At 38.2% G+C, this 25,498-nt stretch overlaps 3 protein-coding genes across 3 annotated transcripts in view; 1 reads left to right on the plus strand and 2 right to left on the minus strand.

Moving 5' to 3' along the window:
- Positions 1 to 5: 5 nt before the first annotated feature.
- On the minus strand, positions 6 to 3,220 carry LOC113809657 (RNA-binding motif protein, X-linked 2). Its single transcript, XM_027361312.2, has 5 exons — positions 3,055 to 3,220; positions 2,091 to 2,259; positions 1,724 to 1,843; positions 1,228 to 1,396; positions 6 to 893 (listed from the first exon to the last, which is right to left on the minus strand). Exons 1-5 carry the CDS (start codon positions 3,066 to 3,068, stop codon positions 271 to 273), a joined length of 1,095 nt encoding a protein of 364 aa, XP_027217113.1. The 5' UTR covers positions 3,069 to 3,220; the 3' UTR covers positions 6 to 270.
- A 604-nt stretch (positions 3,221 to 3,824) lies between these two features.
- Positions 3,825 to 10,682, plus strand: Nedd8 (Nedd8 ubiquitin like modifier). The gene is made up of 4 exons (XM_027361314.2): positions 3,825 to 3,957; positions 8,735 to 8,752; positions 9,026 to 9,138; positions 9,543 to 10,682. The coding sequence occupies exons 1-4, from the start codon at positions 3,940 to 3,942 to the stop codon at positions 9,634 to 9,636; spliced, it is 243 nt and encodes an 80-aa protein (XP_027217115.1). The 5' UTR covers positions 3,825 to 3,939; the 3' UTR covers positions 9,637 to 10,682.
- Positions 10,683 to 15,434: 4,752 nt separating this feature from the next.
- Positions 15,435 to 25,498, minus strand: part of LOC113809658 (metaxin-2) — a 128,015-nt gene continuing 117,951 nt past the window's right edge. Inside the window, exons 3-7 of the mRNA XM_070113982.1 lie at positions 19,732 to 19,808; positions 19,053 to 19,145; positions 17,896 to 18,060; positions 16,628 to 16,704; positions 15,435 to 16,161 (exon numbers count right to left, since the gene is read on the minus strand). Of these exons, the coding sequence (XP_069970083.1) occupies positions 15,936 to 16,161; positions 16,628 to 16,704; positions 17,896 to 18,060; positions 19,053 to 19,145; positions 19,732 to 19,808 (638 nt within the window). The 3' untranslated portion in view covers positions 15,435 to 15,935. The remainder of the gene's footprint in view (positions 16,162 to 16,627; positions 16,705 to 17,895; positions 18,061 to 19,052; positions 19,146 to 19,731; positions 19,809 to 25,498) is intronic.

Here is a 25,498-nt window from a genome sequence, read left to right on the forward strand (position 1 = left end):
AAAGATAAAGAATATGTTTATTTCATAAAACATGGCATTAACATATATTAAGTCACAGTAAATAATAAAAATAATAATAAAGAATAAAAATATGAACAGAAACAAGCAACACATTACTTCAAGATAATATGTCACTTGCATCTATCATATGGCTGTCTGTAAACAATGCTAAAAACCACATTTCAGTAATGAAATCCTAATGACATTAGAAAATAATACTTCATAATTCAAAATACACGTCTTCTGTGATAAAGTAAGAAGAAAAAAGTCTTATCTTCTACCTCTATATCTATCTCTGTCCGGACTTCTGTTGTGGCTTCCGTACCTGCCATCCCTATTGCCCCCTCTTCCCCGGTCCTCCCCCTGCCTGTAGCCGCCCCTCCCATCCTGCCTGTATTCCCTCTCTCTTCTCTCCCTATCATCCCTCTCCATTCTGTGTCTGTTATATTCCCTGTCTCGGTTGTCCCTGCTATCCCTCACATCTCTATATCTTTCTTGGCCCCTGTCTCTCTCCCGGTATCTGTCTCTGTCAACATCTTGTCTGACATGTTCGTACTTTTCGTAGCCTGGGTCTCTCTTCTCCTCCTTCACTACATAGGTCCCATTGCCGTATTCCTCCCTCCTTGCCCTGTTCTTCTTCCTCTCTCTTTCAGAGTCTCCACTGTTGCTCTCTGATTCTGATTCGTCTCTGCTTCTCTTCTTTTTCTTCTTCTTTCTCTTTTTCTTGTAGCTGTCGTCGTCACTGTCACTATCCGAGGATGACGAACTGTCTGACTCTGACTCTGATGATGAGGATGAAGATGATCGCCTCTTTTTCTTTTTCTTTTTCTTGTCTTTTTTCTTCTTCTTCTCCTTTTTGACCTTCTTATCATTTTTTTCTTTCTTAATTTGTTCTGTAAAACAATAAAGTAATTAAGCACAGTCTTTTTCAAATTGTGAAGATAAAATTTTAACTAACTTTTCAGCAATCATTAAAACCCAACAAAAATATGATTAGTAATGATTATGAATGTCTGAGAATAAATAAATACAAACTCTAATGGAAAATGAAGGTCACCCCCCCCACACACACACACACACACACAAAATGCTCATAAAAAAGTCAATCAGTTGTAAAATAGGATCCACTTGGAACATTTACATTTACAATACCTCTAATTACCATCTCCTTTCATTTCACTTTCAATTATGAAACTTCCTCATCCCCACCTAACCAAAGCCACTCACCTGGAGGTATCACCATTAGTTCCTCTTCTTTCTCCTGCTCTTCTACAGGAATGAGTTTTGGGGCACAGCCTTCCATCAGTAACTTCTGCTGCTCCTCAGACATGTCCTCCCTCATCTTTGGCACCTTGTATTCCTCCACGTGGTCGACCCTGATTATGCGGCTCGCTAGCTGCAGTTATAATGAGATAAAGGAGTATGAGTGGGAGAAATTTATTTTATCTTTTATTTATTTATCTCTTTTTTTTTAAAGGACCTTTACTATAGGTGAAAGTAATGGCAGTGATGATCTATGCACAGGGGAAGGGGGTTCAGACCTTTAATTTGGAAGGGAAGTAGGTAAATTTCTTCACATATTTGCCAAATATGGGAAGAGAAAAGCTCTACAGGTTGCAACATCTCACACATCCCCTTTGGTATCCTGGTATGCCACTAGCTTCAAACTAATATAAATCATACAAATAATATCTACGTATTTTACCTTTCTAAATATACTTACCTTTATGCCATTTAAATTATCAACAGCCAGAATGGTTGAACGCTGATCTTCATAGCATAAAAATGCAAAGCCCTTACTCTTTCCAGTCTTTTTGTCTCGTACCAAATTAATACTCACAATCTGGAGAAAAACATACAAATGTAATAACCAGTAGATATACTAAGATAAATGATGATGACTAGCTGACTGTGACAATTATTACACTGTGGTCTACGTCGAATTTTGAGAAAATTACCACACTCTAAAGATATAATAATTACTTTCAACAATAAAACTTGCTTCATGATACCTAATCAAATTTTAAAAATAACAATATCTTTTTCTCTCCCTTCTCCCTGTATAGTACTTGAAAAAAAAAAGACCTCACCTCTCCATATTGCGAGAAGACACAGATTATATCTCCTTCGGTGAGTTCATAGTTAAGCCCTCCAAGGAATACCCAAGCGCTGTCTCGGTACTGCTGATGCCATGACTGCTTGATGTTGACACCCAATTCTAGCTCTCGCTGGCTCAATTTCTGGATATTTTTCACATTCCTAAAATGCAAATAAAAATAGTTTAACATTTAATTACATGTTTCTGGATTCAATATATCTTAAAATGTATCTTTGTTGTCTAGTTATCTGGTAATAGGAACAGCTACACTGACAGTGATCAGCTGCTACTAACAGTGTATCACAGGCTATTTCTAAATTTTCTGTTACTGATAATAAAACTATTCAATGTCTGCCAGCAACATATGATTCACAAAGCAACCGTCCAGTCTGGAATCAGGCCTTTGAAAATTTTGTAAACTGGCGTATATTTTCCGTCCTTAACGTCGCTGGCGTAATTTGGAGGAAAGATATTCAGTATTTGAACAATTAGTTTGGCGTATATCAAATTTGGTCTTGGCACACATCTCTGGTGGATAGGAATCACCAATTCTAGTATGGACAACAGTACATACTGGTTGTTCATGTGTTAATATGACAGATGCTGCCATCCACCAAGACGATATTTATGGTATTTTATCAACTACAAAATAACATGGGATATATAGATCTTATGCAAACCATAGTTTACCTCATTATTTCATCTTATTTCTTTCTGTTTAGGTTATATTTGCTAGAAGATATGAAATAACTGACTTCATCCAAAAATAATGTCCTTGACTTCAACCACAAAGAGAAACAAATATTACAGCCACATTCATCTTTCTAATTGTACATAAAATAGACATAACAATCATATAACTTAAAATATAATCAACATATTTGAAATAGTGTCTTGTCTTCCCCAGTCTTCTCAGTTCCCACAAATCCTTCCCAATCATTCATTAAATCACTTACGTCAAAGGATTCATCTTGACTTGCTCCTCGAAAACTCCCTCACTCCATACAATCACCAAAAATCAGCCAGAATCCGGAATTTCCTTCATAAAAAAATACAAAAATATACGTTTTCGAAGCCAAACAACACGGCGTTTGATGTGGTCGCTTACACTAGCAAAATCGAGACTTGTGGATGGAAGATTTTTATTTTTATAATTTCTTAGACTTTGTGGTTTGTTTAATAAGTTTTTTCCCTTTGCATTAAGTACGATCGAATAGTTTGATTGTAGTTTTTTAAAATGTGTATGTATTGATATGTGTGATATTGGTGTTATAGTTGTTGAATACATTAACAATGGAAAAGGAAACCATTTGACGATATTTCTTACTATAAAATGGTTCATTCAATCTATTGGTGCAATGTATCTAAATAAGATACTTTTGGAATAAGAAGATATAGCTTATATGTCAAATTCATTGAAATCAAATTTGGATATAACTATGAACGTAATGTAACTACAGCTAAACTATTTTGTCCAATTATTTCAACTATTTGGATTATGATCTTTTGATAATATGAACTTAAAACAACAAGAAAGGTTGCGTATTTATATAAATTCCATGAAAACTGTAATATTTCTGGGCATGAAAGTCATCGTTAGCGAATATTTTCCGGGTTATGTAAATGTGTGGAGAATTACACGTCTTGTCAAATAATTATCAAAGTTTTAGATAATGGTAACAGATAACTCACAATTACGCAGCTATTGTAAAATATGGGCGCAATAAGTATAATCTAAGTGAATCATGAATAAATATATCCAAGTTGCAACCTGGAAGTAGACTGCCCGAAACTTCAAGGCCCAAGTCTGGAAGAAGAAAAGGTCGGAAAAATCCTTCAAAATGCTGATCAAAGTGAAGGTAATTATCGTCCTTGGAGACATGAATTTAAAAACACCTTATTATATTCCAGAGCCATGATTTAGTAGCGAAATATTGATTGATAATAAGCGTGTAAAGACAAGAGAAGAGGCGAGTGTCTTACCCGGTTCGGGAAGTTGACAGAATGTTTTGATTTTTTCTTTCATTAAACTACAATATTATTTTAATGTTGTGAGTTGTATGGCAATTGTTAATGAAAGCTGCAGCAGTTGTTCTTTTTGCCCCACTTCTATTGTCTTCTATGATGTGTATTTATTTCATAATGATTGTGGAAATAAAATGCATTATCTGCTCTCGGCTTGTATCGAATAATAATAATGTAAAGGGTTATTTTGCACAATGTTTTCCTTTCATGTGATTTATAGGCTTTCCAGTTGCGTAGTTAGAGTATTTTGGGGGAAATGCAAATTTTTTGTTCAGAAAATAAAGCAAGTTTGTTTTTAGCAATGTGAAGTTCATCACAATTTTATAATTAAACCATTGAGCCAGAATTTTGATTTTGTGTTGAGCCATATCAAGCAGTGTTGTTTCGTGTGCACAGAGGCCTACATACTTTTACTTATAGCATGTTCTCGCAAGATAGTTTCTCGAACAGCAAAACACAAAGAAGGTTGCTAGGGGGCCATCTGCTGAATTTTCAATAAATATTTTCTAAAATACTCGAAAATTTTAGAAAATCTCCTGTGATGCAGTAGGCTTTGGGAATCCCGTGACTAAACATTTCTGTTAAATAAGTAAAGTTAAAGGAGTTATGACTAATTCTATGATCCCCCCTCCCCGCACTCCCTCTCCGATCGCTGCTGTATCATGTTTGTGCAAATATACGCGACTAAGTAGATTTTTCGCAATCTTTTGAACTTCTTTTTGGTATTCACTTGTAAAAGCAGGCAACTCTGCTTAATGTATCAGTGGGAAGCCACAACCAGGAGACAGTGCTGGCAGTCACCACCAGAGAGTCAGAGAGAGGTTGCGCATCGCCTGCCTCCTCAACACCATCACATAGACATACCCCTCATCACTCGCTAAGAGGACACAACTAACGATAGTTGTTATGCTTGGAAGTGATAAACCTTTTGATGAGAAATACATCTTACAATCACAGCTGCAGCAGTTGTTTATTTGTATTAAATCCCTCACGAGGTACTATAAAGGCACTGTAAAGCCTGTGATGAGAAGGCTGCACTTCGACAACCATGTGCAGTTTGTGCGATTAATACCTTGCAAAAGGGGAGAACGAGGTACCAGCCACACTTCAGAATACCATGTGAATGCCATATACTGCATTAATATTGATGCGATCAGAAATCTAAAGAAAAAGAAAAAAAGGGAAAAGTAACCAAGTTCAAAACCTGGTATCTCAAAACCACACCTCTGTCAACACCTCCCCCCCTCCCCTCTCCATAACAACTCGGATAATTCTAATGTTTGTTTTTTTTATCCTTTGGAAGCAGAATAAATTTGCTATTTTTTTCAATGTAGCGATTTTCATTTCAGGTGATTGAAATCCATATGTTACATGGATTCAGTGGATTCCTCTCACTCTCTGCTTTCCCAATATATAGAAATTGTGTTGCAGAAACCCCCCAAACCCCCACATTCTTCGCTCCAAGAAAGCATGAAAGGTACCAGGGAAATTGCGAGGCAAAATATGAATATTATGCACAGAATCAGTTATTATTATCTAAAGCAGGGGCTGTGCCCCCTATGACACCCACCCCCCTTGGGGGCTGCTGACCCCAACACCTACCCAGAAAAACAAAGAGTCCTCCATGTATTCATGGCAGGTGAGAGTATCAAACAGATTCGCCATTGGATGGTCCCACATGTCAGTATTATATTCTCTCCTTCCATGAATACATGGAGGATTCTTTGTTTTCCTGGGTGGAAGCTGGGGGCATTAACCTTCTATGGGGGGGTGCAGGGGGGCACAGCCCCCTATATTAGACAATAGGCTATAATTACTAATTCTGTGTTTATTATTCGTATTTTACCACACACTTTTCCTGGTACCGTTCATGGTCTCCCCTGCTATTAGGGCCAAGCTTTTCTCTAATGTGGGGTGTCCACACAATAAAATCTACATAATTGTATAGTAGAGGGAAGAGAAATTCATTGATACAAAAAAATGCTGCAGTCCATTTGGAAGATCTACTCCATAAAATTACCATTATATGTTTTCTATAGTTTTGCTATTACTTTATTTATTTATTTATTTATTTATTTATGTATTTTTCATTTCTCTCTATTTTTGTTTATGCGATTCAGGATAATTTTTGCTTTTCTGTCCCTTCCATTCTCCCTCTCCCCCTGAATGAAATGGTTTATTTTCAGGATAGGGACACACTTAGCTGGGGCAAATTGAAAATTATATTCTTATAGAGGACAAAAAATGGTTGATATGTACAATATGGACACTAAGGTAGAGGAAGTTGAAGATGATATTCTTGTAGAGGACGAAAAGGTGTAGTCGTCAGTAAAAAAAAATAATCTTTATGGTTTGGTCACACTGAGTTAGGGCAAATTGAAGATGATATTCTTGTATAGGTCTACATCAAGCAGACCTCTTGGCTTATGTTATAGCAATCACATTATAGACCCTATCATACTGGCAATTTTTTCAGTTAACTTTTGTATTTTTTTATATGAACTTTGTGTAAGCAAACCCCCTAATTCCATGCCCATTGTTGCTGGTTGGGGGGAGACTTAGAAGACAGACACTGAGGCTCAATGTTAGGGATCTCCCCTACCTTGGGCCTCAGCCCTTGGTCTTTTCTTCACATTTCCTTTTCCTTCTTTTCTCCAACCCATATGTCTATAGAAAACCTTGCACATTTTGTGGAAAACCAAGATCTTGGTAAATGGGACTTGCAGGATTAAAGTAATATCATTAGCTACTGAAATTGATTTGAAAAACAGTAATCGTAAAGTAGTAAGTAAAAAAAAAATCATCCTGTAATAGTAGGTAAAAAAATGGGTAATGCTGTAGTAGTTGGTAAAAAAAAAAAGGTATTCCTAAAGTAGCTTTCCAGAGATGCATCCACAGTGACTCAGGCACTCATCATGGTCTCTGTGCCTTTAGCATTTTGGAAATAGACCAACAAACCTCCATCACGTATAATCTGAGAAAATGGAGCTTGCAGACTACCTGGTGATTTGCAGTTAAACAGGGAACCAATCACTATACACCAATGTGTATGGTGGAGGTTTTTTGGCCCTTGCAGAAGTACCTGTATAAGTGGCATAGTGATAATGGAACTTAGTCTCTTGAAACCATTTTCCCCACTATGGCTTTGGTGAATCTGAGTAACATCCATGGGCTTTCTTTTAATTGTATTGCAATCTTACTGTGACTTGTAATTGCCAATCCACAGTAGTGGTACTATATCAAGCAAATGCTACAATCTCTGTGCCTATCACTCCTCTGACACAGGCCAACAAACCTCTGCTATTATATTAACCCAGTGCTGACAGGTAAAAATGTTTGGCAAGTGGACGTAATAACAGGATTGTTGGCGTGCATCAGCAGTTTCCCCTGTTTTCGCCCGGCTTGATCGGTAATTTGCAAGCGACATTTGGAACCTAAAAGCTTTTATTTTACTATAATTTATGATATATAAAGGTGCCATTGCTTAATATCTTTACCATATAAATGAAGCCGCTACTATCGGAGAAAAACAAACTCTGTCCGATGAGCCAGTGGTGTGGGAATGGGCATGACAGGATGCCATCCATTTTTCGGTCCACAACAGCCATGATATGTACATACATGCCACCCATCGGCTACGGATTAAGGCAAGATATGGCTTGCTTTTGTTCTGTATTTGACAATAACTAGCCAGGCAAGTCTACAAGATCAATTCCAAAATATGCTTGGCAGAGTGCCAAAGCCATGGGCTATAGAGTCTTTTCAGATTTTGATAGGGAAATAAATGTTTGTTGTGAGAAAACTGGTATATCTTAAACTAAATGAGTCTTTACGTCAAGACAGCTCTAATGGAAAATGATTGTAAAATAGATGGTTTATTGAATCAAAAGAGTATAGATATAACAAGGAAATCTGAAAATTAGATTCTGAAATAGGTGACATGGTGAGTTTTCTGTCGTTTTCATATAATTTTTTTCACTATTCTAGTACTCCTATATGTTGCCAGTGAATATTCTTACCATATTCCACCCTTCAAAAAATGTATTATTTCATATTTTTATTGAAGGTTATGGTAATGGGATGTCAGTAAAATTACAGCTAGAAAATTTGTTAAGGTGTTAGCACCAATTTCTCTCCAAGACAGACACAGATACAAAAGAGAAAGAATGAAGGAGAGTAAGATATAAGAAGAGACTCAGTGTTACAGAGAAACAGGAGGAGGAGGAATTGGACAATAAAAAGAGAGAGACAAATAGACAAAAGCAAATATAGACACACAAAGATACAGAGAGAGAGTAAGTGAGAAGAGAAGCAGAGGGAGGGAGGGTGGGAGATTGAGTTCACAGTGACTGAGCTTGAACACTATGCTTTAATGTGAGAATGAAATAAGAGCTCTGGCAAACCTGGACAAATGTCATGGCTTGTAAACCCCGTCTTCTATAATTACAAAGCCACTTTTAGTGAAAATATGAAGTGTATGTTGCTAAAGTCTATCAGATCTTTAAATGTTCATTATCTCTGTCAATATTTTACAAACTGTAGGGGTTAAAATAGTGTTATGTAATATTTAACAGTACTAGTTTTCTCACTAATTCTTTTCTTTTCTTTCAGACCCTGACTGGAAAGGAGGTTCGTATTCATGTGATACTTCAGCAAGATTCTTTGTAGTACTCATGTCTTGTTTAGACTTTTAAATGATATTCTGTAATGAAATACTACTAGCCCATAATAGTGATAAGTACAAACAGTTCTTCAATTTTCCTAGAATAATGTACTTTGAAAGCATATCACAACAGTGTATATAGTTATTGAGTTTAGAAGATGCTGCACAACTGAAATATTCTTGGAAAGGACTATAGACATGATGGTATATATATATTTTTTATTTTCCTCTTCTAAAAGATTGAGATAGACATTGAGCCAACAGACAAGGTTGAGCGAATCAAGGAGAGAGTGGAAGAGAAGGAGGGCATCCCACCACCTCAGCAGCGACTCATTTTCTCAGGAAAGCAGATGTAAGGAGTAATGCTTATTTTGTTTTTTGTTGAAGTCTGTGCAGGTAATTTTTTTTTTTTTGCTCTTTCTTGGCTTTTCTATAATTTATTTCTTTTCTTTCTGCTGTCATAGTTATTATCATTGTTTTTTTTTTAGTTAAGTTCAGTAAACTAAAATAATTCCACAATATTACAGGATTAGAGTGTAGTAATTTTGAGATGAATCCTTTTAGCACTAGTAGAAAATTTCCTTTATTATTATTATTATTATTATTATTCAAGTGTCTATGTAGAAGATATTTGTGTGAAAGGAAATGGAAAAAACTACTTGTATTGGAAACACTCTTACCTGTTTTAGTGATATCCGTTTGAGATTTCTAAAACGAACTTTATTGAAATTTAGCTGAACTTTTCCTCCTCTTCAGGAATGACGAGAAGACGGCAGCAGACTACAAAGTCCAGGGTGGTTCTGTTCTCCATTTAGTGTTGGCTCTGCGAGGTGGATACCCCCAGTGCTAGAATGACTGTGATCATAGGAGAACCCCTTCTCGCCTTCTCGTTTGCCAGAGTAAGGAGAAGTCTGATAGCTCTGCCAGGGACAAGATCTCGGTCAGAACTGAATGTGATGGATAGAGAGTTGCGGTAGCCAGTTTGATTAGCAACTGGGAAAGCTAGCTTGCTAGTTTTCTCTCTCTCTCTCCTCTCTCTCTCTCTCTCTCCTCTCTCTCTCCTCTCTCTCTCTCCTCTCTCTCTCTCTCCTCTCTCTCTCTCTCTCTCCTCTCTCCTTTCCCCTCCTCCCCTTCCTTCCCCTCTCTCTTGCTCTCTCTTTTTCTTCCTCCTTTTTTACAAACTGCAGCTTAAGAAGATGTTGGATCCTAATACCATTTCCACAATGTCACTTGGGCATTACAGCTTGCTAAAGAAATTTAATCTTTCAAAATGGAAATTATTTTATATAAATACTTGCTATACACCAACAAGTAAACTCACCAGTGTTAGCAGTGAGTGTTAAAGTAATTAAACCTTAACTTTAAATGTTTTACTGTTTTTATTATATATGATTGTCGGAACCAATGGACAACTCATTTAATTCAACTTCATATTCTATGCATATTAATGAACTTAATGTCAGTGGATACATTTTATAGTTATATATACATGCTTTGTAATCATTAGATTTTGTAAGATCCAAAAGTCTCGTGCTTCACAATTCAGTTTAGACCTTGGTAGGTATAATACATTTTCAACCCTATGAAACATACTCCATCGTCAGTGGTTGAGATAAGTGTTGGTCACTTTGCTTCCTTTCCCGTTTCCCTTTCCCGTCCCTTTTGCAGTGTGCTTATCTTGAGTTACTGTTGTCTGCAGTTGACAGAGAGAATGTTTGCAACCACTGTACTTGAAGATCGAAAAAAGTAAATGGATTTCAGTAATATTATTTATTCTCTCAATTACATTTCATTTAATCCCATCTGAAGAGTTGTACTCAGTGAGTTTTCAATTGATGTTCAGTGTGTATGTCTTCTAATATGTTAAGATAGTCAGGAATACAATTTTTTTCTAAAGATATTGTTTTCTTAACCTTTGATTACTATGCAAGATAGTTTCAATATTCTCAAGAAATTGGGAGCCCTAGACGTGTCAATATTTTTCCCAAAGAAGTATGGTATTATAAGGCAAGCATATGCTGATTGATGATATGTTCATAATGATTGTAAAAACTATTTGTATGTTCTTGTTGATATTGATTTGGTGATACATTTAGTGTATAACCTACCGAGTATCCAGTGTTTGTGGCTTACCCACCAATCTAATAAGATGATGGCCGGCCGTGGCCCTCTGCTATGATGGAGCACGAGCTCTGATACAGCGTCACACTGGTGGGATGCCCTGCAATGTTTATTTTTTCAGGTGTCTCATATATGGGACACCCATTGTTACTGGGTTAAAATGTAAGACAAAGTATTGACATGAGGTCATTGGTTACACTAATATTGTTGTGTTGAAGTAATGAAGTGATACCAGTAAGGAACCATACATCCTTCACTGTTAGAAATGATGGCTATAGTTTTTTACTCCTGCCACATGGTGCTGACTGCACACGTAATATCACAGGTTGGATATTAGGACATGTTGTATGCTAAGGTCAAAAGGATCATTGCCTTTTATGATGTATATTGCAGTTATGTGCTCATAACCCACAATGTAATGTGCAGGTCTTGGTTTATGATATTATATTTGCTTGTAGATGTAGCAAACAGTAAATGGTAGATTGGTAGGAATTCTGCTAATTAAGAAATATTGCTTAGATTGGTAGGAATTCTGCCAATTAGGAAATATTGCTTAGACTGGTAGGAATTCTGCTAATTAAGAAATATTGCTTACATTTTGTAATTTCTTTTAACTGCTAGATTAACTGAGTCAAGACATAAGCAGTTACATGGCAGCTTTTATTATAATTTCAATACATAAATGTAATTTAGAGCAAACTTTTTCTGGGTGGAGTGGTTCTGAGGTGAAATGTATTCATACCTAGTAGAAAATTGTATGATTGTCCCTTCAGTTTGAGTAGATTACATCATATAAAAAGAAATTCATACTGTTCATTTAATCCATGGTCGGATTCCATCCAGCATCTGTGTCTAAGCATTTTACACCATGGGCATATAAAACAGGAAAACTATGAAAAGTATATTGATTAATGTACAGACACTATCTTGGAAAGATGTAGATCATGGTTTAGATTTATTCTGTGAAGCCATTGGTCATGCATCAGTTCTCTTTCAACTATATTTTTTTGTGATTTTTGTTGCCCACAGATGGCTTCACAAGTGCTTAGCCACAGTCAGTAGGCCTTAGCAACTGCACATGATTTGCTCGTTCCTTGAATTATGGTTGATTTATTTTCAAGTGTTATTAACCTTAACATGACTGGTCCAGAATTTTTTGTGATGTAATTATTGCACAACAGTCTGGTCTTTCTGGCAGGATTTGTTATGTGTTCAGCTGAACCACCAGCTCACTCACTCCATAGAGCGTGCCATGATCCATATACACACTGTGCAAGGTTATATCATAATGGCTCTAGCTGTACCCATTTCTGAGGGATTAATGTCATTGGTGTTACTTAAATACTAAGAACCTATTTTTTAATCAGATTTTCTGTAAATGATGGAAAAGGGTAAACAGGTAAGATAGGCTGGACTAATAGTTAACTCCTATGTTACTAAGAAATTGTAAGACCATGCATCAATGCAATTACCTCATTGCCTCCAGGTGGTAATGAATTAAACCTCAAGTAACAGTATTTATTTCTCAATACAGATATTATCTTACTTTTGTTTTGTTGTTTTCTTTTTGTCATCGCTTAGAGTATGACCGATTTAAGTAATGTCTCATATTTATTTGACAAAAATACATATATTTATGACAATAGGTATACAATAAATGCTGCATATATATCTCATATTTAGATACTGATCTCTCTCAAGTTATTATTCACATCAGTCCTTCCTATATTTTAAAGATTTATCTCTTGTTATAACAAATTTGAACTTCCTGTAAATAATGAGAACCAAAAGTGGGTTTAATTCGTGCTCAAAAATTTGTAACATTATCTAACTCTATGAAATTTATTCAAAGTAGATTTAGGACATATTTATTTTGTACAGTAATAGGTTGTACTAAGAAGACTATATACATTAAATTATAACTAAACTGCATATTATGTACTGTCAACTACATTGTCTATGCTATATACTACATGTTAAATAGAATATTTAACATGGAACTAATGAAACTTTCACATAGTATCTTTGTGTCATAGTTTAGGTAGTTAAATTGATTTTTAACCCTGTTACAGTGGGTAAAATTTTGTGTAAAGTTGGGCAAGGATGGGTGTATTTTAGTATACTCCACTCATTGCCTGGGAGATTGTCTGGCTCACCAAAGGATTATGCAAGACCATCCTGGTACATAGATTTCTGATGTGATGAAACATCACCCAGGATCTGTAATTATTTGCCATAAAATGCTAATGCTGAATTCAGGACTCCTCATCTAAATTTGACAAGTTGGACAGGATGTTTTGATCATTCAGAACCCCCATTTTGGTGTCTGGGATAAGTTGTTCATCTCGTCCATCTTGCCCTCCCTTGCAATCAGGCAAGCAGGACGAGATGCAAACACCAACAGCTGCAGGCAACTATAAGATATTGGTAAGTAATTTTATGGCCATTTAGTGTTATTAAAGGTTATTTTTGTGTTTGTCAGTTGCAGGTAAGAGGACTTACAAAACAAATGCAGCAGGTAAAATAGAGACACCGGTATGATATGATAGTGAATGTTTACTTTTGGACTGATTGCATTATGGGGATTGAAGGTCCCAGAGGCTATGTAACAAGGCGGTCTTACCCTGCTGGTGGTAACAAGTTTCCTTCTTGTACTGTCACGTACCCCCCCCCCCCTCTCTGTCCACCATGACTAAACAAACTGTTTTATTTAGGATAATTCAAATAATATACTAATTATGAAAAGACTGCATAGCAGGAGTGCTGATCAATAAATCTGAATTTAATGCACAAATAAAAAAGATGATTCATATAATGTGTGTGTGTGTGTGTGTTCCTTATTTTTTCTTATGATCTATGTTGCGGATAACACTGGTCTAGACAAGCAATGCAAAAGTTCAGAATGCAGCATAACAGCCAACAATAAGGTAAGAAACCTGTTTAAGCTAAGTAGATAACCTTTTTCCAATCGTCTACATATAAAATATAATGGTGTAAACACACACGCACCCACACACCAACCCACACACATGCATACAAGCATGCACCAACACACACACACACACACACACACACACACACACACACACACACACACACACACACACACACACACACACACACACACACACACATACACACATACACACATACACACATACATACATACATACATACATATACATGCACTCACACACACTCTCCCTCACACACACATACACACTCATTCACACACACACACGCACACACACAAACACACGCACAAACACGCACGCACACACACACACGCACAGGCACGCACGCACGCACACACACACACGCACAGGCACACACGCATGCACCCACGCACCCACACACACACACACACACACACACACACACACACACACACACACACACACATATGCAGGCACACACACACACATACAGGCACACACACACATGCAGGCACACACACACACATGCAGGCACAAACACACACATGCAGGCACACACACACACACATGCAGACAGACACACACACACACACACAGACAGACACACTCACACACACACAGACAGACACACACAGACACACTCACAGACACACACACACACACACACACACACACACACACACACACACACATGCAGGCACACACACACACACACATGCAGGCACACACAGACACATGCAGGCACAAACACACACATGCAGGCACACACACACACACATGCAGACAGTCACACACACACACACACAGTCAGACACACACACACACACACAGACACACACACACACACACACACACACACACACACACACACACACACACACACACACACACTCACACACACACTCACACACACACACACACATGCAGGCACACACATGCAGGCACACACATACACACATGCAGGCACACACATACACACACGCACATGCACACACACACATACACACACGCACATGCACACACACACACACACACTTTCCCTCACAATATACACATGCGCTCATACACACGCGGGCGCACTCTCTCTCTCAAATACGCACACGCGCACACTCTCACACAGAGCCTCACGCTTTGTGATGATGTATTTGTAAATACATTTCTTGGTTTAGAAATATATATGGAACTATTTATGAATATATGAATATTCAATAAACATTTATATAAATATATTTATGGACTAAAGCATACATTTATATATTTATCTTATACTATTTATATTAATATATGCATGTATATAGTTTTATCTATATATTACTTATGTATTTGTATACACATTGTGTATTTATGTTTGTATGTTTGTCTTAATTATATTATTAATTTATTTATATATGAATTTGCATATATAAATACATAAGTTTTATCATTTTATTTTTATTTGTGTACTTTTTATATAGTATTATATACTTTATGTAGTATTACATACATTTGTCTGACTTGTCTATTATCTAATAGATAAGTTGCATTGTTGTTTTCTAATATTCAATAAGCACCTATAATGCAAATTTAAACTAGGATAGGCAGGCAAAAAAAGCTGTATTGAAAATTTATTGAAAAAGATAGAGGATGCCAGAAGAGGCTTTTTACAATGTTAAATATCCAACATATTTTAAAGAAGTCACTATACATATGACACAATCTAATAACACTACGTACAAGCACTGTATAACTGGAAGTTAAAGGCTTTCCTCGTGATTACAAAAAATAACAACTGCATTAATTTACCTACAATTTCAACAATGCTAAAATAGCTTAGGAAAAGAAAATTATCAGTGCTTTTATTTCTATAATTCACAATGCTATTTACAAAAATAAGAAAATTGTTCATTCCTCAAAAATACTAAGTTCTAATGCATATATGGTTATTTCATTATTTATGGCATATACTGTACTTCAAAGTTTTCCTAATAATCAAATCTTTAGACTTAAAATGCATTACTAAATCAGAAGATTTATGGTAACTTTTTTTCGATGCAACTAATTTGCTATCACACCGAGGCATCTTGATTCTTCCGGCTGATTTCCTATCCTGTAATCACATGGGCACCTGGTTCAAGTCTTCCAGTTTGTCATAGTCTCCCTCTCCATTGCCACTGCTACTGCCTCCGTTGTTTTTCTCAAAGAAGTCCCTCTCAACCACCTGACATAGCTTAACAAGGTTGCCGAATGACCTGACAATGGTTGCCAGTCGATTGTCAGGGAGAGGTGTGGTCAGGAGAGTGAACAGGTGGCCAAAAACCAAGGCATCCAGCTCTGTTGGTCTGGGTAAGGGGAGGAGAATGTATGAGAAATTTATTGTGTTGGAAAAGAATATTCTGTAAGGCAAGAAACAGAGCAACTGAAACAGTATGTGACATAGGGAAAAAAAAGAGGAAAAGTGGATTTACTGCTTGGAAAATTCTTAAGACAAAAATGTGCTTCAATCCATATTTCCAGTCCTTTTTATAAACTATTTGTGGAGCCTTATTTTACTGATTAATTTTGCTTTCTTTAAAATAACATACATCACCATACTGACACATAACTTTAGGAAACAAGTCAGATTCACTACTGAAAGCCATAAATTCATTTAAATTTTGAAAACCCTTTAAAGATGACTTCAAGCATTCTTCCCTGTCCAGTAAAGCAAACACATCATGCAAGAACATGAATAACAAATAACAGGCTTGCATGCAGCAAAAGGACTAGAATAGTTATGAATAGCTGAATATGCTTTAGCAGACTCACCTGTTTCCAAAGAAAAACTCGTTGTTGTCAAGTCGTTCGGAGAGAGCATTGCAGCAGTGTTCGACTTCATTGTACACCTGTGAATAGATAACTCATCTTAGATACAAGGTGAAGATGATTTTTGGAGAAAATCAGAAGGAACAATATTTTTTCGCCAGTCTTATGTGGTAGTGGAGGTGGTGGCAGTCGTATCGGTCATGGTGAGTATTTACAATACTGTTAATGGTATTGGTATTGGTGGTAGTAATGGTAGTGGTACTCTTGGTGGTGGTAGTAATGGTATTGGTATTGGCAGTGGTGGTGGTAGTAAGGGTATCAGTATTGGTATTAATGGTATTAGTAGTGGTGGTGGTACTGGTATTGGTAGTGGTGTTGATGGTGGTGGTGGTAGTAATGGTATTGGGTAGTGGTGGTGTTGGTGGTGAAGGTAATGGTAATGGTAATTGTGGTGGTAGTAATGGTAATGGCAGTAGTGATGTTACTACCACCAGTACCAATAATGTTACTGGTATATTGGTGGTATTACTGGTAATAATGGCACTGGTAGTGGTAATAGTGATGTTATTGGTACTGGTGGTAGTAATGTTACTGGTATATTGGTATTATTACTGGTAATGGCACTGGTATTGGTATCAGTTGTGTTGGTACCATTAGCAAAACTGGCCACAAACATTGCTGATGATGGTGGTGGTAATGGCATTATTGGTTGTGATAAGGGTATCGGTACCAGTTGTGATGGTACTATTTACAATACAATGCAATTAATGGCCAGCATTGGTAGTGGTGGTACTGTTATTGGTGGTATGATTTTGATATTAGTGGCAGCATGGTAGTGGTAGTGGTAGTGGTAGTGGTATTGATATTGGTGGTGGTGGTGGTACTGGTATTGGCATTGGTGGTGGTGGTGTTAGTGGTATTAGTAGTGATGGTAGTGGTATTGGTGTTAGCGGTATTAGTAGTGATGGTAGTGGTATTGGTATTAGTGGTGGTGGTATTGGTATTGGTATTGGTGGTGGTGATGGTTTAGTATTGGTGGTGGTATTGGTACTGGTGGTGGTGGTGTTTGTATTGGTAATGGTATTGGTGGTGCCATTGGTACTGGTGGTATTGATACACTTGTATTGCTGGTAGTTTGGTGGTGAAAGTGATGATGGTTCTGTTAGCATTAGTGATGGTGATGATAGTGGTAGTGATAATGTTAACAATAGTTCTTGAGCATTAATACCAATAAAGACGGACGGAATGTGTTACCACGCACAAACACCCACCTCCTCCAGTGACTTCTGCTTCCAGCCCAGGACTCGGAGGCGTCGCAGGACCTGGTTGCGCTTCTGGCGGGTGAGGACGTGGTTGATGGGCCACGGGTACACAGAGCCATAGCGGGGCCGTGTCACCTCCTCGTAGGTGACCTGGTCGATCCAGGAGAGGTACAGCTGCGGGGGGAGGAAAAGGGAGGGTGATAAATGTAAGGGGAAAAGAGGGAAGGATAATAAATATGAGGGGTAAAGAAAGAAGGAAGGATAATAAACCTGTGCAGGGGTGGGTACAGAAAGGATAATAAAGCTATAGGGGAATGAAGGAAGAATAATAAAGCTGGGGGGAGAAACAAAAGGGAGGATAATAAAAGTAGAGGGAGACAAGGGAGGAAAATAAGGCTAGTGGGAACAGAAGGAAAGACAATAAAGCTAGAGGGCAAAGAAAGAAGGATAATAAAGCTAAGGGGAGAAACAAAAGGGAGGATAGGATACTAAATGTAGAGGGATACAGAAGGAAGGAAAATAAGGCTAGGGGGGAAAAGAAAGAAGGACAATAAAGCCAAGAGGGGAGGGGCAAGTAAGGATAATAAACCTATATGGAAAAGGTGGAAGGATAATCAAGCTATGGGGAAAAGAAGGAAGGATAAAGCTACAAAATATTTAACTAGAATTACGAAAATTAAAAGGAAATACTTTTTTATATAAAGAGGAATATATGAGGGATTAATTGTAATGACTAAGAAAAAAAAATTCTCATCAATTAGTAAAAAAAAAATCTGCCACTTCCTGCTTTGCACAGGCAATGGTGCGGACTTCAAATATTTATGCACGATTATTTGCATATATTTAACAATTCTCACATGCAGAATTAAACAAAGAAGTCATTACTTATACAAGTCCTAGTATATTATATACATCTGCTGTAATATAAATAAACCATGTTTACAAATGCAGCCGAGATTTATACAAGCATTTTATAACCCTTTTGCATGCACTTCTTTTCCTGGATAAACTATATCATAACTATTCTAAAAATACATAACCTAAAACAAATATTTCACCAACAACAGTATTTTTACAAATTTAAAAATACATAACCTACAACTATTTCACTAACAATAGTAATTTTAACAACGATTTCAATAGAGCAAAAACAAATATATTCTTACCTCTGCATTTGCCAACACATTGTTCACCAGTGACATGTAAGCTCTCATGTCTGCTTTCTGCGTGGTGTCCAGGCCCTCTGTCAAGGTAACTCCCTTTGGGAAAAGAAACAATTAAGTTAAAAAAAGGAAGAAGATATTGCATTTAATTCCTTCGTAAATTCGTCATGTGATAAATAACATTCTCTGTGATAACGAATACAAAGAATATTAATGATACATATTTTTGTTACCTTTTTTTCTTTCTTTCTTTTCTTTTTCTTTCTTTCTTTTCTTTTTTTCTTTTTTAAACCATCCCATAATTCTCGAGGGTCGAGGGATGGGAGGAAACAGGAAATAACAAATAGCGAAAACTCTAAGAAACTATCATACTTCAGAGAACGCCTAATACATATAACAAGAATATAAAAAATACTGGTTCCCTGAAATCATTTCCCTGCCCTAAGGATCCCGCCAGATAGGGAAAAAAAACTCGAGTCGTAACTCAAAAGACTTGAGAAACACCATACATCAACCCCTAAAATCCTATAAACAACACTCTTAGCCCTCCGTGACACACAATCATTCCTATAAACCTTCCGAAGTAAGTGCATTCCAGTCCCTAAGTCACACAATATCTTTTTACCTTTATCATCATTCCCTGAAGTGTGTGACCGTAAGTAACCGCTTTCGCTCGACTTACCTTGTTAGCGACAAAGGCCACGATTGGGTCGAGCTCAGCCACCACAAAAGCGCCGGCCTTGATGAACGGCACACGACCTGTAACAAAATACAAGATAGTTAGGATACGTAACTTGTGAGACGGGAGGGAGGGAGAAAGAACGAGAGAGAGAGGGGGGAGGAGGAGGAAGGGGGAGGATGGAGGTTGGAGAGGGAGGGAGGGAGAGAGAGAGAGAAAAACGTGTGTGAGGGGGAGGGGGGTTACGTGTGCGTGCATTGATGTAATGAATCAAACAACATATTCCAGCATCAATTAATAATTCAAGCATACAACTATCGCATGACACAACGCACACTCCATCTCCATCTCCTCAATTGTTAAAATCACAGAAAATAAAACAAAACAAAAATGAGAGACGATATGAAGTTTATGAATAGTAAAAGTAATATTGATGATTATAATTATTATATTATAATTATTATAATGATTATAATCATATAAGTAATATATGATTATAATTATTATAAAATCACTAATAATGATAAATTAAATGGCACTAATAATGGAGGTATTAAATATATTGGTACTACTAACAATATTACAACAATGGTTAATGAAATGGTACTAAAATAACGGTTAACAAAATAACAATAACAGTAATGGGAAAGAAGATGGCAGGACTAAATAAAAGTAATAATTTCCTTATCATTCCATACCCATTCAAACTCTTGATTATCATAATAAAAATAATTACCATCAGTTATTCTTATCATTTCCTGTAAACAAACACCTGACACCAACATGCAGGATACGGAAAAACAAAGACATTTTTCTTTCGTGTAAAATTGGTCGTAAGAATTGCGTTAACCATGGCAATGCCGAAAAGAATACACTAAAACACCATCCAATGACACATTTTTCTTACAGATCTTCAGTAGAGAGCACTGTCATGTTACTTTGCCCCTTACAAAAAAAGTATTAGTAATAACGGGAACAACAATAATATCGATAGCAAAAACAAACAATGATAATATTAATGATAACGATAACGGTAAAGCCAGTAATAATAACCAATAATAACAAGACACAATAACAACAACAATAAGAGCAATAATAATAATAATGTCAATACCAATACTAACAAAAAAAAAAAAAACATAATAAAAAATATCAAGAATCAGCAGACACATTCCCCTCAAAGTAATTAATAATGAAAAAGGCAATCCGGCAACTCGACAGCCCTCATGCAACGCCGCTCTAGGTTAGGGGCGAGCCAAGGTCTCTATAGATCTATCTCAGGCCGGATAACCTGGCATAATAACGTCATAACGCCGGTATATCGAGGGTATGACTCCGGTATAACGTCCCGTATAAAGCAAGAGGCCTAACTGCTGTCTATCGAGCGTCACGGAATCATGGAATGGAACCTCAATGAACATTAACGGCGCCATAACACACGCTATAGGAAGAGGGGAGGGGGTATATGGAGGGAAGGGGAGGGGGTATATGGAGGGGAGGGGAGGCGGAGATATGGAGGGGAGGGGATGGGGGATATGGAGGGAAGGGGAGGCGGAGATATGGAGGGGAGGGGATGGGGGATATGGAGGGAAGGGGAATGGGGGAGAAGCGAGGGAGGGGGAGATACGGATGGAATGGGGAGAAAGGAAGGCGGGTGGATTACGTGGGGAGAGGGGGGAATGGGGTGGAGGAAGGGGTGGGGAGACGGTGTGTGGAGAGTCGCAAGCATGGATATTTCATTCGATTCTCTCCCCTTCCTCCCTCTCCTTTAATCCTCTACTTCATCCACTCTCAGAGCCTCTAGTTCTTCTATTTTCTTTTCTCTCCTGCTCTTCTTCCTTTTCCTTTTTCCTCTCTTCTCCCATCTACCTATTTCCTCACTCTCCCAGATCCCCCAACCTCTCTCTCTCCCTCTCATCCCCTCTATCCTCTCATTTTTCCTCACCCATGCCCCTTCCTTCTCCCTCTCCCATTTCTTCACCCTCTCTCCTTCCCTCTCCCTCTCCCTCTCCTTCTTCATCACCCTCTCACTTTCCCCCCATCGCCACTATGGCAGACATGATAAATTCACGAGCAGTCTATAACGGCCCTAAACACGAGGGCGACGGCGCGGGAAGAGAAGTGAGAAAAAGGAAAATGGGAAAACACATAGAAAATGGTAAACGATAAAAAATGAGAATTCGTATAGAAAATGGGAAGACGATAAAAAATGGGAAGACGATAAAAAATGGGAAAAACAGAAAATGGTAAAACGATAAAAAAAATCGTAAAACGATTTAAAAATGGAAAAACGAATTAAAAAGTACTAAAAGGTAACTGCGGAGGATGAGGAAGAAAGGAAAATACATATGAGAAATGAGAAAAAAATATAGGGAGCAGGAATGAGGAGAGAAATATACGGGAGATAAAGAGAAGAAACAAAATGGAGGGAAAGAAATGGGAGTAAAAAAATAGAAGACAAATAAAAAGAGGATGAGAATATATACGAAAACACATAAAAACAAAGAAAAAAGAACGGAGAGAAAAGAACAAAAGCTGAAAGACAGAAAAAATAAATATAGAAAAAAGACAAAGAGGCTGAGAGAACAAAGAAACATAAAAAGAAAAAATACAAAATAAAAAACAAAAGAGAAAAAAAGAAAATATAAACCGAGAAAAAGAGAGAAAAAAATACGAGAAAGTGAGAACAAAAAAACGTGATGGAGCGCCGAGACGAAACGCCAGAGTATAGATGGCGTGGTGTGGCGTTACAGGAAGCCGTGTCCGTTATTTATATCGGTCATGCATTCTTTATAGTCATGCATGCATACCTCCTGAGCCTCCGCCTCTTCCTCTTCCTCTTCCTCCTCCTCCTCCTCCTCCTCTTCTTCTTCTTCTTCTTCTTCTTCTTCTTCTTCTTCTTCTTCTTCTTCTTCTTCTTCTTCTTCTTCTTCCTCTTCCTCTTCCTCTTCCTCTTCCTCTTCCTCTTCCTCTTCCTCTTCCTCTTCCTCTTCCTCTTCCTCGACCCTTAGCATCCCTCCCCTCCCCTCCCCTTCCCCTCTTTTCTAGACCTTTGTCCCTCTCTTAGGTTTTTCTTCTCCTCTCTCCCCTCTTTTAGCATCAATCCTTCTCTCTCCTTTACAATTCCCCTTCTATACTTTTCCTTCAATACAATTCCCCCTTTCCCTTTTCCCTTACCATCCTTCCCCCTCTACCCCTCCCCCTTAAGACCCCCCCCCCTCCATCCCCTCCTTTTGAATCCCTCCCTCCTTACCTTCCTTTACAATTTTTACTCTCCCTCTCTCTCTTCCAATCCCTCTCCTTCCCTCCTTACCTTTCTTTACCCTCTCTCCCTCTCTCGCAATCCCTCCCCTTCCCTCCTTACCTTTCTTTACCCTCTCTTACCCTCCCTCCCTCTCTACCCCCTCCCCCTCCCCCTTACACCTGTTTAACCTACGCACATTGAATTATTTACCTTCCCTTTATTCCCCTTTCACTGGCTCTGGATGTTGACGGATTAGCTTTCTCTTATATTTACGAAATTTATCTGGAGTTATTATAATCTTTACCTTTGCAATTATCTTCGCAATTTCTCGATTTTTCACTGCAATCTTCTGAATAACCTTTCAGTTTATTATTATTATCATTATTATTATTATTATCATAATTATTATTATTATCATCATTATTATTATTACCAAAATCTGTTCATCTTTGTTTTCTACTACTTTTCCCTTCCTCCTCCTCCTCTCCCTCCTTCCTCTCCTCATTATCATCACCCTCCCTCTCTCCATCTTCACCCTCCCTTCCCCACGACCCCAAACCCTTTCCCAAAACCACGCCCCTTCACCTTCCCGCTCCCCTTCCTTGCTTCCCGCCCGTAAATCACGCCCGTGTGTCAATAACCTCCTAAAAAGAACTTGCGTCGCCCCCCCTTCCTCGCCTCTCCCAGAACCGCGGGAATCTGTTCGTCCCTTGTACTGGATCCCCGGTTATGAGATAATAAATGATAATAAAGTTAATTTGTTTCTGTTTTCTATTTTCTTTTTTTCTGGCCGTGAGATGAGGATGTAAATGTAAATCTATTTTCCGTGTCATGAGATTTTTAAAAGATTAAATGTCTTCTTGGTCATGAGATGATGAATAAAATCAATCTGTTTTTTCCCGGCAATGAGAAAATCGCAAATTAAATAAACATATTTTCCCGGTCGTTTGATAATAAGGAATAAAGCAAATCTGTTTTCCTGGTCAGGAGATGATAATAAATGAAATGATAATAAGAGAGGGAGAGAAAGATGGAAGGGGAAAGAGAGAGAGGGAGAATGGTTTAGATTTAATAAATAATACAAGGTATAACACATTAGGTTATTCGAGACAAAAGTGGTGCGTATAAATTTATCGACGCTATGTACGAACCATACATAATTTTTTTCTCTCTTTTTTATTCTCTCTACGAAAATACCACGGATTATATTCCTATTTCCCCTCTTCTCTTTTTTTTTCTACATTCCCATACACACAACGTAGAAAAAATAATCGAATATCGAATACATCCAACAAATAAACTCCCTTTTCTTCTTCTTCTTCTTCTTCTCCCTCTCTCCCTCGCCGCCATCTCTCCCTAACCTCCCCTTCTCCCCCCCCCCCATCTTCCCATCCTCTTTCTCTCTCAGTTCCTCTCCTTCCATACGCCAAATCCGAGTTTGCAAAATGCGTAACCAATAAACTGAATCATGAATTCCTCGCATATGGGACGCAAATTCTCTCTCTCATTCACGCGGAATCTATCGATCTGGAATCCATCGATCGGATTAAAATGATATCAGAGTGAACACGGACATTGGCGATAGAAAAGGAAGCAGAGAAGATAGAAAAAGATGCAGACGCAGAGAGAGAGAGAGAGAGAGAGAGAGAGAGAGAGAGAGAGAGAGAGAGAGAGAGAGAGAGAGAGAGAGAGAGAGGGAGGGAGGGAGGGAGGGAGGGAGGGAGGAGGAGGGAGGGAGGGAGGGAGAGGAGAGAGAGAGAGAGAGAGAGAGAAAGAGAGAGAGAGGGAGGTGAGGGAGGAGGGAGAGAGAAAGAGAGGAAGGGAGGGAGGGAGGGAGGAGGGAGGGAGGGAGGGAGGGAGGAGAGGAGAGAGGAGAGAGAGAGAGAGAGAGAGGGAGAGAGAGAGAGAGAGAGAGAGAGAGAGAGAGGGAGAGAGAGAGAGAGAGAGAGAGAGAGAGAGAGAGAGAGAGAGAGAGAGAGAGAGAGAGAGAGAAAGAGAAAGACAGAGAGAAAAAGAAAGAAAAAGACAGAGAGAGAGAAACAGATAAAGAGAGAAAGGGTGTGTGTTCACGCCTTGAGGAGGGGGGGGGGCATGTGTGCGTGCGTGTGTGCGTGTATGTTTGCGTGCGTTTCTGCCGACGCTGCAGTGTCGTGTGACTGCAGGAGGGGAGGTCCGAGTCCGAAGCCATTTCGAATAATAATGATAAAAAAAATCTATGGCATTTTCCGTTCGCAAAACTTTATTTGTTTAATGATTACACATAGTTCAAGTTCAATAATACAAAAAAAAAAATGTTTCTACAAACACGCTGGGCATGTTAGCTTATATGATCCATCTAATACGTGCAAAGTTATCGATGTAAAAGTGAGAAGAGACAAGAAGGAGAGAAGGAGAGGGAGAGGGAGAGGGAAAGGGAGGGGAGGAGGGGGAGGGGAGGGGAGGGGAGGGGGAGAGGGAGAGAGTGCGAGGGAGAGGGAGGGGAGGGGGAGGAGGAGTGGCAGGGGTAGGGAGAGAGAGGGAGAGGAG

The sequence above is a fragment of the Penaeus vannamei genome, chromosome 35, assembly GCF_042767895.1.
Source record: "Penaeus vannamei isolate JL-2024 chromosome 35, ASM4276789v1, whole genome shotgun sequence".
Taxonomy (NCBI): Eukaryota; Metazoa; Arthropoda; class Malacostraca; order Decapoda; family Penaeidae; genus Penaeus; species Penaeus vannamei.